This window comes from Salmo trutta, chromosome 23 (genome assembly GCF_901001165.1).
Source record: "Salmo trutta chromosome 23, fSalTru1.1, whole genome shotgun sequence".
Taxonomy (NCBI): Eukaryota; Metazoa; Chordata; class Actinopteri; order Salmoniformes; family Salmonidae; genus Salmo; species Salmo trutta.
In genome coordinates this window covers 24,824,461-24,840,797 of record NC_042979.1, presented here as the reverse complement: position 1 = coordinate 24,840,797, position 16,337 = coordinate 24,824,461, and the positions used below count along the sequence as shown (strand labels likewise).

At 42.6% G+C, this 16,337-nt stretch overlaps 1 protein-coding gene across 2 annotated transcripts in view; it reads right to left on the bottom strand.

Moving 5' to 3' along the window:
• LOC115159655 (dual specificity testis-specific protein kinase 2) overlaps positions 1–13,026 on the bottom strand; it is a 29,426-nt gene extending 16,400 nt beyond the window's left edge. The window contains exons 1-3 of one of the 2 annotated variants that reach the window (XM_029709592.1): positions 12,685–13,026; positions 10,489–10,526; positions 10,117–10,239 (exon numbers count right to left, since the gene is read on the bottom strand). In XM_029709592.1, coding sequence (XP_029565452.1) covers positions 10,117–10,147 — 31 coding nt within the window. In that variant the 5' untranslated portion in view covers positions 10,148–10,239; positions 10,489–10,526; positions 12,685–13,026. The remainder of the gene's footprint in view (positions 1–10,116; positions 10,240–10,488; positions 10,527–12,684) is intronic. The other variant, XM_029709593.1, reaches the window with a different exon arrangement.
• Positions 13,027–16,337: the final 3,311 nt, after the last annotated feature.

Genomic DNA, 16,337 nt, shown 5'->3' with positions numbered 1-16,337 from the left:
CAAATCAACACAAACAACCTGATAGTTAATATTTTACCTTTCTGCTTCACAAACTAGAACATGGCTCTTCACATGTGTTAGACACATGACACTGCGTGAGCTATCACCTATTGTGCATGACACGCACACACGTCATATTTTTTCCTTTTACGATGAAGTCATTGTTTTCAACACTCCTGAAACCTGCTTGGCTGGTCCCCTACCAATGCATTTTTATTTTAGGACTGAGAAGATTTTGAACTTGATGTTTCACATTGTGACCGTTCAAAATGAGAAAGCATTTTGGCAGAGTTCTGCTTCCCCCTCACATACTCTCCCACTAAAACTCTCAGAGCTTTCAGGAGAGTGGGCAGAAAGGCCTTCCTCATACCAAGGCTGTGTGTGTGTGTGTGTGTGTGCGTGCATGTGCAGATTCATGAGAACTAGCTGAGTTTGTGTGGGCTAACCTGCCTTCTTGAACACTATGCCTTGCATGTATGAGGGTGTATTCTGAGTGGTCCTCTGGAGCATTACGCAAACTCTGTGTCATTCTTTGACTGACTGTGTAGGGGAAATTAGTGTTTGAGACTAAAATGTCTGAGTATACAAACTACTGAAAAGAGAATGTGGTTGTGCTAGTGGGAGTACGGTATGTACTTTATATCAGTATGGATAGACAGTGAGAGACAGAGGCAATCATGGAACAAGCTTGGTTAAACATGTCAGAACATGTGGAGGGCTGCCCACTACTAAACAATCATAGCGCCACTCAGCCCTCACACACAAATGGACAGCAGTTGATTTCATAACACTTGTTCTGAGAGGGCCAGAGAAGAGGCGGGGGGAGTCAAAAAGAACAAGGCCTGCCTTGTGTGGGTGATGTGATGAGCACAAAAATATAAAAATAAACTTGATCAACAACAATCTTACACTGGCCAGCATCACAGACCGGCTCAGACTCAATGCATTATTTCACACACAATATACAAGTGTACATCACTCTCATATGCAATACAGTTAGTGTAAGATCCTTATGGGCAATGCAACAAACAAAAGATCAGGTTGAATAGTGACGAAATTGAGCTTTTACAAATGCCCCCCCCCCCCCCGTGGATAATGATTAATGTATGGTCCCTGTGACATGATGCTGCACGGATAGCTGGCAGGGTTGGGACTTGTACGGATGGTAAGTGGATCGGCTTCTGGCCTGCCTGGGCTTTGCCTTGATGTGCTGGATCAATAATTCAGTGTAGTGGAACCCTAGAGCTGTGGTTGGCTAACTTCTCCCTCCCTCGCTCTCTGTCCTCAGCCCCTGTGGCACAGCACTCTGCTCTCTCCCACTATGGCCTCAGCCCCTGTGACACGGCACTCTGCTCCCTCGCTCTCTGTCCTCAGCCCCTGTGGCACGGCACTCTGCTCCCTCGCTCTCTGGCCTCAGCCCCTGTGGCACGGCACTCTGCTCTCTCCCTCTCTGGCCTCAGCCCCTGTGACACGGCACTCTGCTCCCTCGCTCTCTGTCCTCAGCCCCTGTGACACGGCACTCTGCTCCCTCGCTCTCGGTCCTCAGCCCCTGTGGCACGGCACTCTGCTCCCTCGCTCTCTGTCCTCAGCCCCTGTGACACGGCACTCTGCTCCCTCGCTCTCTGTCCTCAGCCCCTGTGACACGGCACTCTGCTCCCTCGCTCTCTGGCCTCAGCCCCTGTGGCACCGCACTCTGCTCCCTCGCTCTCTGTCCTCAGCCCCTGTGACACGGCACTCTGCTCCCTCGCTCTCTGTCCTCAGCCCCTGTGGCACGGCACTCTGCTCCCTCGCTCTCTGTCCTCAGCCCCTGTGGCACCGCACTCTGCTCCCTCGCTCTCTGTCCTCAGCCCCTGTGACACGCACTCTTCTCCCTCGCTCTCTGTCCTCAGCCCCTGTGACACGGCACTCTGCCCTCTCTGGCCTCAGCCCCTGTGACACGGCACTCTGCTCCCTCGCTCTCTGTCCTCAGCCCCTGTGGCACGGCTCTCTCAGGTTACTTCCTGTTACCAAAGATGGTTTGTCTACCGGGGTCACAACCTGCTGCTTCCATAAAGTGTATGTCGGCCTGTGTGTGCATTTTGGGAGAGTGTGTGGTGTGTGTGTGTGTGTGTGTGGTATACAGTGAGGGAAAAAAGTATTTGATCCCTTGCTGATTTTGTACGTTTGCCCACTGACAAAGAAAGGATCAGTCTATAATTTTAATGGTAGGTTTATTTGAACAGTGAGAGAAAATAGCAAAAAAATTAAGAAAAACGCTTGTCAAAAATGTTAGAAATTGATTTGCATTTTAATGTGGGAAATAAGTATTTGACCCCCTCTCAATCAGAAAGATTTCTGGCTCCCAGGTGTCTTTTATACAGGTAACGAGCTGAGATTAGGAGCACACTCTTAAAGGGAGTGCTCCTAATCTCAGCTTGTTATCTGTATAAAAGACACCTGTCCACAGAAGCAATCAATCAATCAGAGTCCAAACTCTCCACCATGGCCAAGACCAAAGAGCTCTCCAAGGATGTCAGGGACAAGATTGTAGACCTACACAAGGCTGGAATGGGCTACAAGACCATCGCCAAGCAGCTTGGTGAGAAGGTGACAACAGTTGGTGCGACTATTCGCAAATGGAAGAAACACAAAAGAACTGAGGAAAAAATGTATGAAATGTATGCATTCACTACTGTAAGTCGCTCTGGATAAGAGCGTCTGCTAAATGACTGAAATGTAAATGTAATCTCCCTCGGCCTGGGACTCCATGCAAGATCTTACCTCGTGGAGTTGCAATGATCATGAGAACGGTGAGGAATCAGCCCAGAACTACACGGGTGGATCTTGTCAATGATCTCAAGGCAGCTGGGACCATAGTCACCAAGAAAACAATTGGTAACACACTACGCCGTGAAGGACTGAAATCCTGCAGCGCCCGCAAGGTCCCCCTGCTCAAGAAAGCACATATACATGCCCGTCTGAAGTTTGCCAATGAACATCTGAATGATTCAGAGGACAACTGGGTGAAAGTGTTGTGGTCAGATGAGACCAAAATGGAGCTCTTTGGCATCAACTCAACTCGCCGTGTTTGGAGGAGGAGGAATGCTGCCTATGACCCCAAGAACACCATCCCCACCGTCAAATATGGAGGTGGAAACATTATGCTTCGGGGGTGTTTTTCTGCTAAGGGGACAGGACAACTTCACCGCATCAAAGGGATGATGGACGGGGCCATGTATCGTCTAATCTTGGGTGAGAACCTCCTTCCCTCAGCCAGGGCATTGAAAATGGGTATTCCAGCATGACAATGACCCAAAACACACGGCAAAGTCAACGAAGGAGTGGCTCAAGAAGAAGCACATTAAGGTCCTGGAGTGGCCTAGCCAGTCTCCAGACCTTAATCCCATAGAAAATCTGTGGAGGGAGCTGAAGGTTCGAGTTGCCAAACGTCAGCCTCGAAACCTTAATGACTTGGAGAAGATCTGCAAAGAGGAGTGGGACAAAATCCCTCCTGAGATGTGTGCAAACCTAGCGGCCAACTACAAGAAACGTCTGACCTCTACGATTGCCAACAAGGGTTTTGCCACGAAGTCCTAAGTCATGTTTTGCAGAGGGGTCAAATACTTATTTCCCTCATTAAAATGCAAATCATTTTTGACATGCGTTTTTCTGGATTTTTTTGTTGTTATTCTGTCTCTCACTGTTCAAATAAACCTACCATTAAAATGATAGACTGATCATTTCTTTGTCAGTGGGCAAACGTACAAAATCAGCAGGGGATCAAATACTTTTTTCCCTCACTGTAAACTGCTGGAATGATTTTATTTAAGGAAACCACCCAGGCTAAGTTGAAGGTTCAACATGCATAACATTTACATCAGGGTGTGGGACTGTACTGTACATATTTTCCATGTGAATGTCAGTTCTTTGAACGCTTTCAACTTTGTAAACAGTTGACTGAGCTGGCTGTAAAATCACCAGTCACATGCACACAGTCTCAATAAAAAATACACAATGATCTCTCATTATCTGTCTCATTATCTGTCTCATTATCTGTCTCATTCCTCACAGTTTTCCACAGGGAAGCCTAAAGCCATGAAGATCCACTGCTAGTCACGGTCTGTCCTGTCCAAGTAGAGGGATTTGACAAAAGTCTTCCTAATGCTACATCATTTAGGCACTCCTTTAGCTCTATAGGGGCTTGCTCTGGGAAAGTTATTAAATCAAGGCATTAAACAACTTTTTTGTGGTAAATCCATTTGAATTCAATAACTTTTTGACAGCACCCCTTTCGATTGGAACAAAACCTTCCATACATATTTGCCCATTGTAGAAGTGCTACGAAAGTGACTTTTTGGACCTGAATGCCAAACATTCAAGAGATAAAAGCGCTCAAAGTGTACACCTTTTGCATACTCCACCATAGCATGAGACAACCATGTCTTCATCACTGGAAAAGATAAACCTTTGAGATTGATATTATTTTAAAGCTTACAAAACAGGTTTGTCAAACTTTTTATAATTTCTTGAAAAAACATTAATGCCAATGATCTAAAAACAGGTAAGCTCCGATTCTGTGGTAGCTAAGATCCTATTTTACATCATCTGAGCTTTTTGTGTTGTGCCCACCATCAGTTGAGACACAACATGGACAGGTCATGTTGTTTAAAACAAAAGGGATTCTGTCAAAACGTGATTGAATTCAAATGGATTTACCCTGTTTTAAACAAAGAGATATTATTACCGTGTTGCTTAAAACTAAGTTCAAAGTTTAAACTTACTCAAGAGTATTGGGCAGGGTGTTCTCAGCTCCTAATGACGTGGTCATTATATTTGACATGAGACATAGTGTATTTTATTCCTTTAAATCACCCATTGTCCTTCCCCCGGTCACATTGTCTTGAGTAAGTGTCAAGTGTATTATTTAAGTCAGACTCAGAGTATCAATCAGAGGTCAGTGACTGAGGTCTGGTAGCTTAATAACTGGATCAGCGTTCTGATAAACACACAACCAACCAGAGACAGATGAAATCAAATAACATTTTATTGGTCACATACACATACTTAGCAGATGTTATTGTGGGTGTAGCGAAACGCATTACTATCCAGCTCCTGCATTGGTTGGAGTGAAAAGATGGTGAATGGTTCAGATTGGCCTAGAGATCTGTATGGCTCTGGTTCAGAATGGGTATCTGGGGCCCACCAGTCTCCAGTAGTGCCAAAGCAGCCAGTACCAGGCCAGGTGCCTGAGTACAGAACAATATGACGTTCAAAGGTTCAACTAATCCTCACAGCCCTGTCACATTCCACAGCCCTGCCCAGAACCACTACCTAACTACAGCTGGAGCAGTCTGCTACTGGTGGTGAACTCTCTATTGTACCACTGGTACCCTGTACTACTGTGCCTCCTAGCTGGCACACCATCAGAGACCCACAGAAACTCCAATCCAATAGATAGGCTATTTCTGGGTTCTACACCAACTAAACAAACTATGGGTATGAAAACTGTTTACTGGGTATTAACTTTTTCCCTGACCAGAACTATGCACAATGTGGCAGCTTCATGTGGGATTCAGTTTGTTTTCAGTTCAATTGTGTAGCCAGGCTTTTAAAGTAGATACTTTTCAAGTAAACATGCAGACAGTCGTGCTAATGACTTTTTATGAAGGGTTAGCCCTCCGCTCCGAGGCCTTGACCCTTAGCTTAATGTAACCTTGTTCCTCATGATCCCTCTATGCTCCCCAATTATGACCTGACAAGTATTTAAGCCCTACTGGATGACCGGCGAACTAAGCAACACGTGTCACAGTTCCACATTGAGTAACCAAAGCTGAAAATGACCTATGGCCAACCTCTAGAATCACACCAGATCCATCTGCATACAAACACAAGTCCTTCATGCATCTGAATACGGCCAACATTACCCTCTGTGTTTACATCATGTAGAGATGGTCACCTCATGGCAGGGTTCAGCCAAGGATTGCGTGCCATCGTTGTGCCACACAGATAAGGGCTAACTCGCGCTGTTAAGCCCCTTATGAATCGACCACGTTGTTCTCCTTTGTTTTGGTCAGTAAACCAACCCAAACAGATGACCTACGCACATTCATTCAGCTACTTTGCTCCCACTGAACAATCGATGGCTGCCACAAACCATTTTCCATTAGTGAAACACCACAGAATATAGCATTAGTATCAACATAACCAACGACAGTACTTGGCAAACAGAAAGCACAGACAAAACGTGCATCAATCCTAGAGGGAGAGAACATTCTTAAGAGCGTTTCTCATTCCTTCTCTAAATGAGTGACAATGATGCATAGATCTGAGGAAGGCTTTGTACACAGGGTCAAAGATCTGACCTTGTCATTGGAACGCCATGAGAGGAGATTGTGCGGTTCCTCAGGCTGATGCAAATAATTTCATTCATACAAATATTTCTACAAAATGTGCTGATATTTAATGGAATCTTCAGTTACACTAGATATACATGTAGTGTAAATATACACTACTTGACCAAACGTATGTGGACACCTGCTTGTCAAACATCTCATTCAAAAATCACGGGCATTAATGTGGAGTTGGTCCCCCTTTGCTGCTATAACAGCCTCCACTCTTCTGGGAAGGCTTTCCCCTAGATGTTGGAACATTGGATGCAAGTCCCTGCATCATTCAGCCACAAGAGCATTAGTGAGGTTAGACACTGATGTTGGGCGATTAGGTCTGGCTCACAGTCGGTGTTCCAATTCATCCCAAACGTTTTCGATGGGATTGAGGTCAGGGCTTTCAGTCATGTTCTTCCACACCGATCTCGACAAACCATTTCTGTATGGACCTCGCTTTGTGTACGGAGGCATTGTCATGCTGAAACAGGAAAGGTTTCCCCAAACTGTTGCCACAAAGTTAGAAACACAGAATTGTCTAGAATGTCATTGTATGCTATAGCGCTAAGATTTCCCTTCACTGGAACTAAAGGGCCTAGCCCGAAGCATGAAAAACAGCTCCAGACCATTATTTCTCCTCCACCAAACTTTACAGTTGGCACTATGCATTGGGACAGGTAGCGTTCTCCTGGCCTGCGCCAAACCCAGATTCAGTAGTTGGACTGCCAGATGGTGAAGCGTGATTCATCACTCCAGAGAACGCATTTCCACCGCTCCAGAGTCCAATGGCGGACAGCTTTACACCACTCCAGCCGACGCTTGGCATTGCGCTTGGTGATCTTAGCCTTGTGTGCGGCTGCTCGGCCATTTCATGAAGCTCCCGAGGAACAGTTATTGTGCTGACATTGTTCCAGAGGCAGTATGAAACTCGGTAGTGAGTATTGCAACCGAGGACAGACAATTTTTACACACTACGGCCTTCATCACTCGGTGGTCCCGTTCTGTGAGCTTGTGTGGCCTACCACATCGCGGCTGAGCCGTTGTTGCTCCTAGACGTTTCCACTTCACAATAACAGCACTTACAGTTGACTGGGGCAGCTCTAGCAGGGCAGATATTTGACGAATTGACTTATTACGGTGCCATGTTGAAAGTCACTGAGCTCTTCAGTGAGGCCATTCTACTGCCAATGTTTGTCTATGGAGATTGCATGACCGTGTGCTTGATTTTATACACTTGTGAGCAACGGGTGTGGCTGAAATAGCAGAATCCACTCATTTGAATGGGTGTCCACATACTGTTGTACATATAAATATATAAATACAGTATGTGAATTATAAGAACGTAAACTTAATCTGTCTTACCTGTTTATCAAGTACTGTATGAACTGTACCCCTACTGAACATCAACTCTACTGTATGCACAAGCTCCCTGTTAGAGAGCCTCCTGTACTGAAGACTCACAATGCCTGTTCTGTTGTCTGATATTAATAACTGATTTATGATCTGTCCTCCTTGTTTGGGTGGCAGTAGCACAGTTCCTGATATTCCCTGCTCCTGGGTAGAGTAACAAATTCACGGCAATGCACCAAGCCCCCGCCTACCCTTAGGTCCCCTATGTCCCCCGCCTACCCTTAGGTCCCCTATGTCCCCCGCCTACCCTTAGGTCCCCTATGTCCCCCGCCTGCCCTTAGGTCCCCTATGTCCCCCGCCTGCCCTTAGGTCCCCTATGTCCCCCGCCTGCCCTTAGGTCCCCTATGTCCCCCGCCTACCCTTAGGTCCCCTATGTCCCCCGCCTGCCCTTAGGTCCCCTATGTCCCCCGCCTGCCCTTAGGTCCCCTATGTCCCCCGCCTGCCCTTAGGTCCCCTATGTCCCCCGCCTACCCTTAGGTCCCCTATGTCCCCCGCCTGCCCTTAGGTCCCCTATGTCCCCCGCCTACCCTTAGGTCCCCTATGTCCCCCGCCTACCCTTAGATCCCCTATGTCCCCCGCCTGCCCTTAGGTCCCCTATGTCCCCCGCCTACCCTTAGGTCCCCTATGTCCCCCGCCTGCCCTTAGGTCCCCTATGTCCCCCGCCTGCCCTTAGGTCCCCTATGTCCCCCGCCTACCCTTAGATCCCCTATGTCCCCCGCCTACCCTTATATCTCATATGTCTTCTCTTATGTCCCCCACAAGCAAAATAAATGTAAATGTGTGGAACACAGCAGAGTGTAGGAGTTTACCCCACTGTTCACCATACTCAAAATCAATCAAGAGAAATAATTAGCCAGTCATGTTATTATCCTGTAATTCCCATAACATGTCTAATGACATGTACATTATATTTATTACTGTACAATCTATTTCCTTCAACTTCGAGTGTAACTAGGTAGAAAAGGAACTCATGATTTCAACAAGTTTAGACCTACTTTATCACTGTGACTGGCTTGGCACAACCTAAGTTTAGGTTAGATCATTAGACAAGCCATATTTCATGTAAATATATTCTATGTAAACTAAGCCCCTGAAAAATGTGAAGAACTTGCCGTGCTGATGGATAATAAAGCAATGTAAAATCATGGGGTGCACAGATATAGGATTAAAGCAATGTAAAATCATGGGGTGCACAGATATAGGATTAAAGCAATGTAAAATCATGGGGTGCACAGATATAGGATTAAAGCAATGTAAAATCATGGGGTGAACAGATATAGGATTAAAGCAATGTAAAATCATGGGGTGAACAGATATAGGATTAAAGCAATGTAAAATCATGGGGTGAACAGATATAGGATTAAAGCAATGTAAAATCATGGGGTGAACAGATATAGGATTAAAGCAATGTAAAATCATGGGGTGCACAGATATAGGATTAAAGCAATGTAAAATCATGGGGTGCACAGATATAGGATTAAAGCAATGTAAAATCATGGGGTGAACAGATATAGGATTAAAGCAATGTAAAATCATGGGGTGAACAGATATAGGATTAAAGCAATGTAAAATCATGGGGTGAACAGATATAGGATTAAAGCAATGTAAAATCATGGGGTGAACAGATATAGGATTAAAGCAATGTAAAATCATGGGGTGAACAGATATAGGATTGAAGCAATGTAAAATCATGGGGTGCACAGATATAGGATTAAAGCAATGTAAAATCATGGGGTGCACAGATATAGGATTAAAGCAATGTAAAATCATGGGGTGCACAGATATAGGATTAAAGCAATGTAAAATCATGGGGTGCACAGATATAGGATTAAAGCAATGTAAAATCATGGGGTGCACAGATATAGGATTAAAGCAATGTAAAATCATGGGGTGCACAGATATAGGATTAAAGCAATGGAAAATCATGGGGTGCACAGATATAGGATTAAAGCAATGGAAAATCATGGGGTGCACAGATATAGGATTAAAGCAATGCAATCACATTCAACAAGAGCTTTTCTCCAATTATTTTCTTTCAAGGGAGGAAAACGTGTTAAAGGTACTAGAAGTAACAACTCAAAAACAAACCGTCTCACTGGTCTCAAATTAACTAATCCGTTATTGAATTGACAACAAGAGAATTGCTGGAGCCAGTCAATTTGACAACAAGAGATGGTCTGTCTATTGTTGACCAATAAGAAGGCTGCCCCCTTTAGAATTATATTTGAGTGGGCCCAATAATATTTTGGGGGGAAAACGTGAGGAATTGAGCGCAAAAGAAGGAGGAAAGTAGTAAGTATGCTGTTAGGAGCTTATGGTTGGACTAGAAGAGTGTATTACTTACTCCATCGATTCAGTAAGCTATTCATATGCATCTTGTCGGGGTGAACGGGACAAGGTGCACAGTCAGTCCCACAGTGTGTGTAACCCAAGCAAGACCAGCAGAAGTTAGTGCCTTGTCCAGCAGCTGAGAGAAACCAGACCACACACACACACACAATGAACACAAAGCAAACAGACAGGGACAAATGTGATTAGACATGCAAACAAGTGTCACTGCCACACCACATAACACATGAAACATTCCACACTCTTGGTGATAAAACTATTACTGCAAGGAACAGGTTTGAATTTGCACTTTCAGTAGGCTACTTGTGTAGTTTGGATGATATAGGGACCTAACAAGAGAGCACCTGTTCCATGTTTCAGCGCTTACCAGTGGAGGCTCCTCAGAGGAGGAAGGGGAGGACCATCCTCCTCGGTGAATTTCAGAAGAAAAAATGAATAGTGAAACATTAAAAAAAGTTATCATTTTTAGATAAAACTATACTAAATATATTCACATGTAACGAAATAATTGATTGGAACACACTGTTCGGCAATGAAGGTCTACAGTACAGTAGCCTCAGCAGCACTCAGTAAGGTAGCACCATGGTGTAGCCGGAGGACAGCTAGCTTCCGTCCTCCTCTGGGTACATTGACTTCAATACAAAACCTAGTAAGCTCATGGTTCTCACCCCCTTCCATAGACTTACACAGTAATTATGACAACTTCTGGAGGACGTCCTCCAACCTATCAGAGCTCTTGCAGCATGAACTGACGTTGTCCACCCAATCAAAGGATCAGAAAATGAATCTAGTACTGAAAGCATAAGCTACAGCTAGCTAGCAATGCAGTGCAGTGCAAAAAATGTGATGAGTAGATGCCTCAAAGAGAGAGAGAAAGACAATAGTTGAATAGTTTTGAACAAATTCATTTCTTCCAAAATTAAGGAGAAGCAGGAGAGAGCTACCTATTTTAGCCTACTCAAACACAAGGCTCAAACAGAGAGGGATGATATGTTAGCTAGCTGGCTATGTCTATCCAACATTGGAAGTCTTCCAAGTCAAGGTAAGCTTTTGATTTTATAAATGTATTGCCACCTGGGCCCACCGGTGTAACTGCACGCTGCTGACTGTACTGCATGATTGTAGCGGGATTACTAACTTGTTAGTTCTAGTACCTATGTTGACTATGTCGTGACAACAATGTAGGCTGTATGTAGCGGGTCATGATATAAAGGTTTGGCTTGGAAAGAGTTTTCGCCTGGTCACAGACATCTAATGTGTTGTGCCCTGAAGTCGACAAGCGAAGGGAAAAGGTGAGGAAGAGAGTGCATAGATAGATGCGAGAAGGAATTATATATACAACGAGCTGTTTGTATGTGGCTGCTATGAAAGTGAACTGTGTTTGCTTGTGATCAGTGGTGTATTCATTGTGCCGATTCTGCTGAAAAAAAAGTTTCTTCAACCGAAAACATACCTGAATTTGTCCAATAGAAACTCTTGTTTGAAACTGTTGGAGTAATGATTACACCCTAGATCAGCTAGAGATGCAAGAAAGTGTGTGCAAAGCGGTATTGAATGTGTCACTGTCTGTCACCTTGATTACTCAAATCTCTTGACCTGTTGTTGTAAAAAAAGTTACGTTGTAAACTTTCATTCATAGGCTAGGTTATAGCAACCTCAGTGGGTACAGGGAAAATTATAGTATCATGTAGTAGCCTAAACCTATCGATGTTACATTGAGCTGGGTGAATGGAGTCCCTTACAAAAAAGATTGCCGTTTTGAAACTGCAGTAACTTCAGTCAACTGTGGTATTTTGGACACAGTAATTGCAGAATGACTGCAGAATAACTGCAGTGTAATGCAGTTGAACTGCACTGTAACTGCAGTTACAATGCAAAATTACTGCAATAAAAAAAAAAGTTATATTTTGGACACAGTATTTGCAGAATACTGCAGTTAAACTGCACTCTAACTGTAGTAATATTGCATTCTGACTGCAATCTTTTTTTGTAAGGCATATGAATGACAGTCATCCAATGTGCTGTAATAGAAATAAGGCCATGTTCATTAAAAAAAAGTGTCATCCTCCTTTACCTTAAACGACACCAACCGCCACTGGCACTTACTCATGTATGATCAAGTTACAGGTATTTTAAGGTTCAGACTAGTTATTAAGCCCTACTTGCCATAAAAAGTATTATATTTTAGGATGTGTAAGTGTATGCCAAGGATATAATAAACTGTTGCATGATACAGCATAAGATTTCTAATTTTATTGGGATATGATATCATTCTCAAGTTCACCTATCATTCCGAGGTGTATCCTAGTTTGTGTCTTGTATGTTCAATCACAAGTAAATTCTTCACATGATTCCCATTTGGACGTCGGCTACTGTGAACGCATAGCAGCGGGGGAAATATATTGGAACTGAGCTAAAAGATAAAAATGTGCAAGTGTGCGTGCGTTCAAAGCGTAAAACAAATCATGTTAACAGGTGATATTTGTAAACTTTGTAAACTATAGGCTTTAATTGATGGCTACAAAATAGCCACTGTCAAGTTTTACATGTATATGCTACTTACTGCGGCAAACTTGTGTAGACAAGCGTTTTCTTCAATGAACTTCCTCGGCTGCGTAATAGATTAAAATATATATTTCCCATAGAAGATGCAATGACTAGAATGGCGCGAGCGCCGCAACACTTTAAATGTTACTGCGTTCATGCGGGTCTCGACCAAACAGAGCAATCAATGCGTCAGTCTCAATCTGTCACCGTCAGTCTCAGTTGTTTTTCAGAAACTGAACCCAAACAGGATGACGAAATGCATGCCTTATCTGTTGCCTTGGGAACACCCTACAATTACAGGGCTCACTGCGCTTCATCCTGTCACTCCGTAAAAAGTGAGACCGATGAAAGTGTTGCCTAGTGGCTCTCTTTCCCTCCCACACACCACACCAACCACAACACAGACAGCTGCCACTGTCGCAATGAGAAACGTTCATATTCTGAAGAACCGTTTGTTCTCTTAACATTTTCACGTATGTATAGCAAGTCTAGATGTCCTCCCAAAATGTTGATCTGAATATCATATTATAATAAATTAACGACTCTTAATTTATTACAGAACACGAAAATCCCTATTCCCTACATGAAATAAATGTACCATAGACATTCAACAAGTTTGCTTGAAGCTGGTTTGTACAAATCTGATAATACATTCACCTATTAGGCTTATCTTGATTAATAAGAAGTATTATTTTTTTACCAAGGCAGTGAATGTGCAGAGTGCATCCTGTATCATGAAATGGGATAGGATGCACTCTGGTGGTCATTTTTGTGTAAAGTAAAAGTTGATGTAGCTACATAAAATTTGGCCATTACCAATGTATACACATCATTGGGCATTACACCTATGATGGCCCGAAAAAACAAGTGCACAATACGATTCTGCAAAAAAAACTCAACAATAATGTGACAGAGACAGGACACACATTGCAGAAAGGCAACTGTAATTTATTCAAATAAAGAACTGGATGCAATATGAATAGAATAGTTCATTATAAGCTCCCGTTTTGTGAGCTCTGTCATGCTATGACAATTCAATGGTATGTTTACAGTATGTTGGCATGCATTTGGGTAGAGGCCCCAACGTCTCACTACAATGGATGACATTTTACCATAGTACATTGTGTGATATGGACAGTAAAGGTAATCCTAGACCTTTCTATAAAATAGGGCACAGATTGTGATGAAACAAAAAGCGAAGATTAAATATATGTATTAATACAAATATCATACAGCATTCTGGGGGTAGAACTTAATTTAACCCTGTAGTCAAACCCAACCTCTTCTTCGATATGTTGTTCTTAGAAGGGAGCACTTTCATGTGGAGGGGTGATAAAATATGGTTTGTCTTTGACATTTTTAACAGTTTAACTTAAACCAATGATGGTGGGTTATATCAGAACATATTTTTTACTATACATTTTGACACAAAGAGAAAAGAGAACACTTCAACTGATGTAGCCTTTTAATTGTGAGCAGGGGCACAACCTTCACTGGGACAAGTCCCTCCCACATTCTGAATTTGCATTTTTGTCCCCCCACAGTTTTATCATTGGAATGTGATACAAAACGAGGCAACGGTGCAGTGTGCTGTGCTTTAGGACCATGCGGATGCCTCCGAGCAGTTGGGTAGACCGTTTGGAGTGTTTATCCCTGGATTTAAAAAAAAATGAAAAGTTATGTAACCCCCACTTCTAAAACCAAAGTTGCGCCCCTGATTGTGAATCATGACTGTGTTTATCCCGAATTAGAATATTTCGATTTTTGGGGGGGGAGGGGGACTGATCTCGTAATTTTCATCAGTATCTTATCCATAATTTAAATGTTAGATTATTTTCAAAACATTTGACAAGATGGTTAGATCACTATCTCACAAACAGGTACAGTTCCTTCAGAAAGTATTCACACCCCTTTACTTTTTCTACATTTGTTGTGTTACAGACTGAACTTAAAACAGATTAAATTGCGATTTTTGGTCACTGGCCTACACCCAATAACCCATAATCTCAATGTGGAATTATGTTTTTAAAAATGTTTACAAATACATTTAAAATGAAAAGCTGAAATGTTTTGAGTCAATAAGTATTCAACCCCTTTGTTAAGGTCATACTGTGTGCAATAATAGTGTTTAACATGATTTTTAATAACTACCTAATCTCTATACTCCACACATACAATTATCTGTAAGGTCACTCAGTCAAGCTGTGCATTTCAAACACAAATTCAACCACAAAGACCAGGGAGATTTTGCAATGCCTTGTAAAGAGCACCTATTGGTAGATGGGTAAACATAATAAAAGCAGACATTGAATATCCCTTTAAGCATGGTGAAGTTATTAATTACACTTTAGATGGTGTATCCATACACCCAGTCACCACAAAGATACAGGTGTCCTTCCTAACTCAGTTGCAGGATGGGAAGGAAATCGCTCAGGGATTTCACCACGAGACCATTAGTGACTTTAAAACAGAGTTTAATGGCTGTGATAGGAGAAAACGGAGGATGGATCAACAACATAGTAGTTACTCCACAATACTAACATAATTGACAGAGTGAAAAGAAGGAAGCCTGTACAGAATAAAAAACATTCCAAAACATGCATCCTGTTTGCAACAAGGCACTAAAGTTATACTGCAAAACATTTGCAAAGCAATTACATTTTTGCCTTGAATACAAAGTGTTATGTTTTGGGCAAATACAATACAAAATATTACTGAGTACCACTCTCCATATTTTCAAACATAGTGGTGGCTGCATTATGTTATTGGTATGCTTGTAATCATTAAGGGCGGGAGTTTTTCAGCATAAAAAAAAGAAATGAAATGGAGCTAAGCACAGGCAAAATCCTAGAGGAAAACCTGGTTCAGTCTGCTTTCCACCAGACACTGGGAGATGAATTCACCTTTCAGCAGGACAATAACCTAAAACACAAGGCCAAATCTACAGTGGAGCTGCTTATCAAGAAGACAGTGAATTTTTACAGTTGTGACTTAAACCTGCTTGAAAATCTATGGTAAAACATGAAAATGGTTGTCTAGCAATAATCAACAACCAATTCGAAAGAGCTTGAACATTTTTGTAAAGAATAATGGGCCAATATTACAATCCAGGTGTGCAAAGCTTAGATGCTTACCCAGAAAGACTCAGTCGTAATCACTGCCAAAGGTGATTCTAACATGCATTGGCTGAAGGGAGTGAATACTTATGTTAATGAGCTATTTCTGTACTTCATTTTCAATACATTTGCTTACATTTTGTGTGTAAATGGGTGAGAATTTTTTTTTAATTTAATATAACTATTTAATTCATTTTTAATTCCAGCTGTAACACAACTAAATGTGGAACAAGTCAAGAGGTATGAATACTTTCTGAAGACACTGTAAGTGGTCAGCTATACAGAGACCTCCTCACTCAGATACCATCTAACAACACAGCATACATGACAGGCTGACAGAGGGTCCAGCATTGCAACAGAGTGCATAGTAAGTCTTAAAAAACACAACATACAATTCAGTGTTTTCACATACAGCAGTGACATGCAAGAAAATGACACTTTGGTGCTGAAATAATCACTATGTGGAAGCATTCATTGTTGAATTAATGTTGTTTCAATAATATCTTATGGAATCATAAACATCTTCAGTGACTGAAGTGATCTGTACACCAAC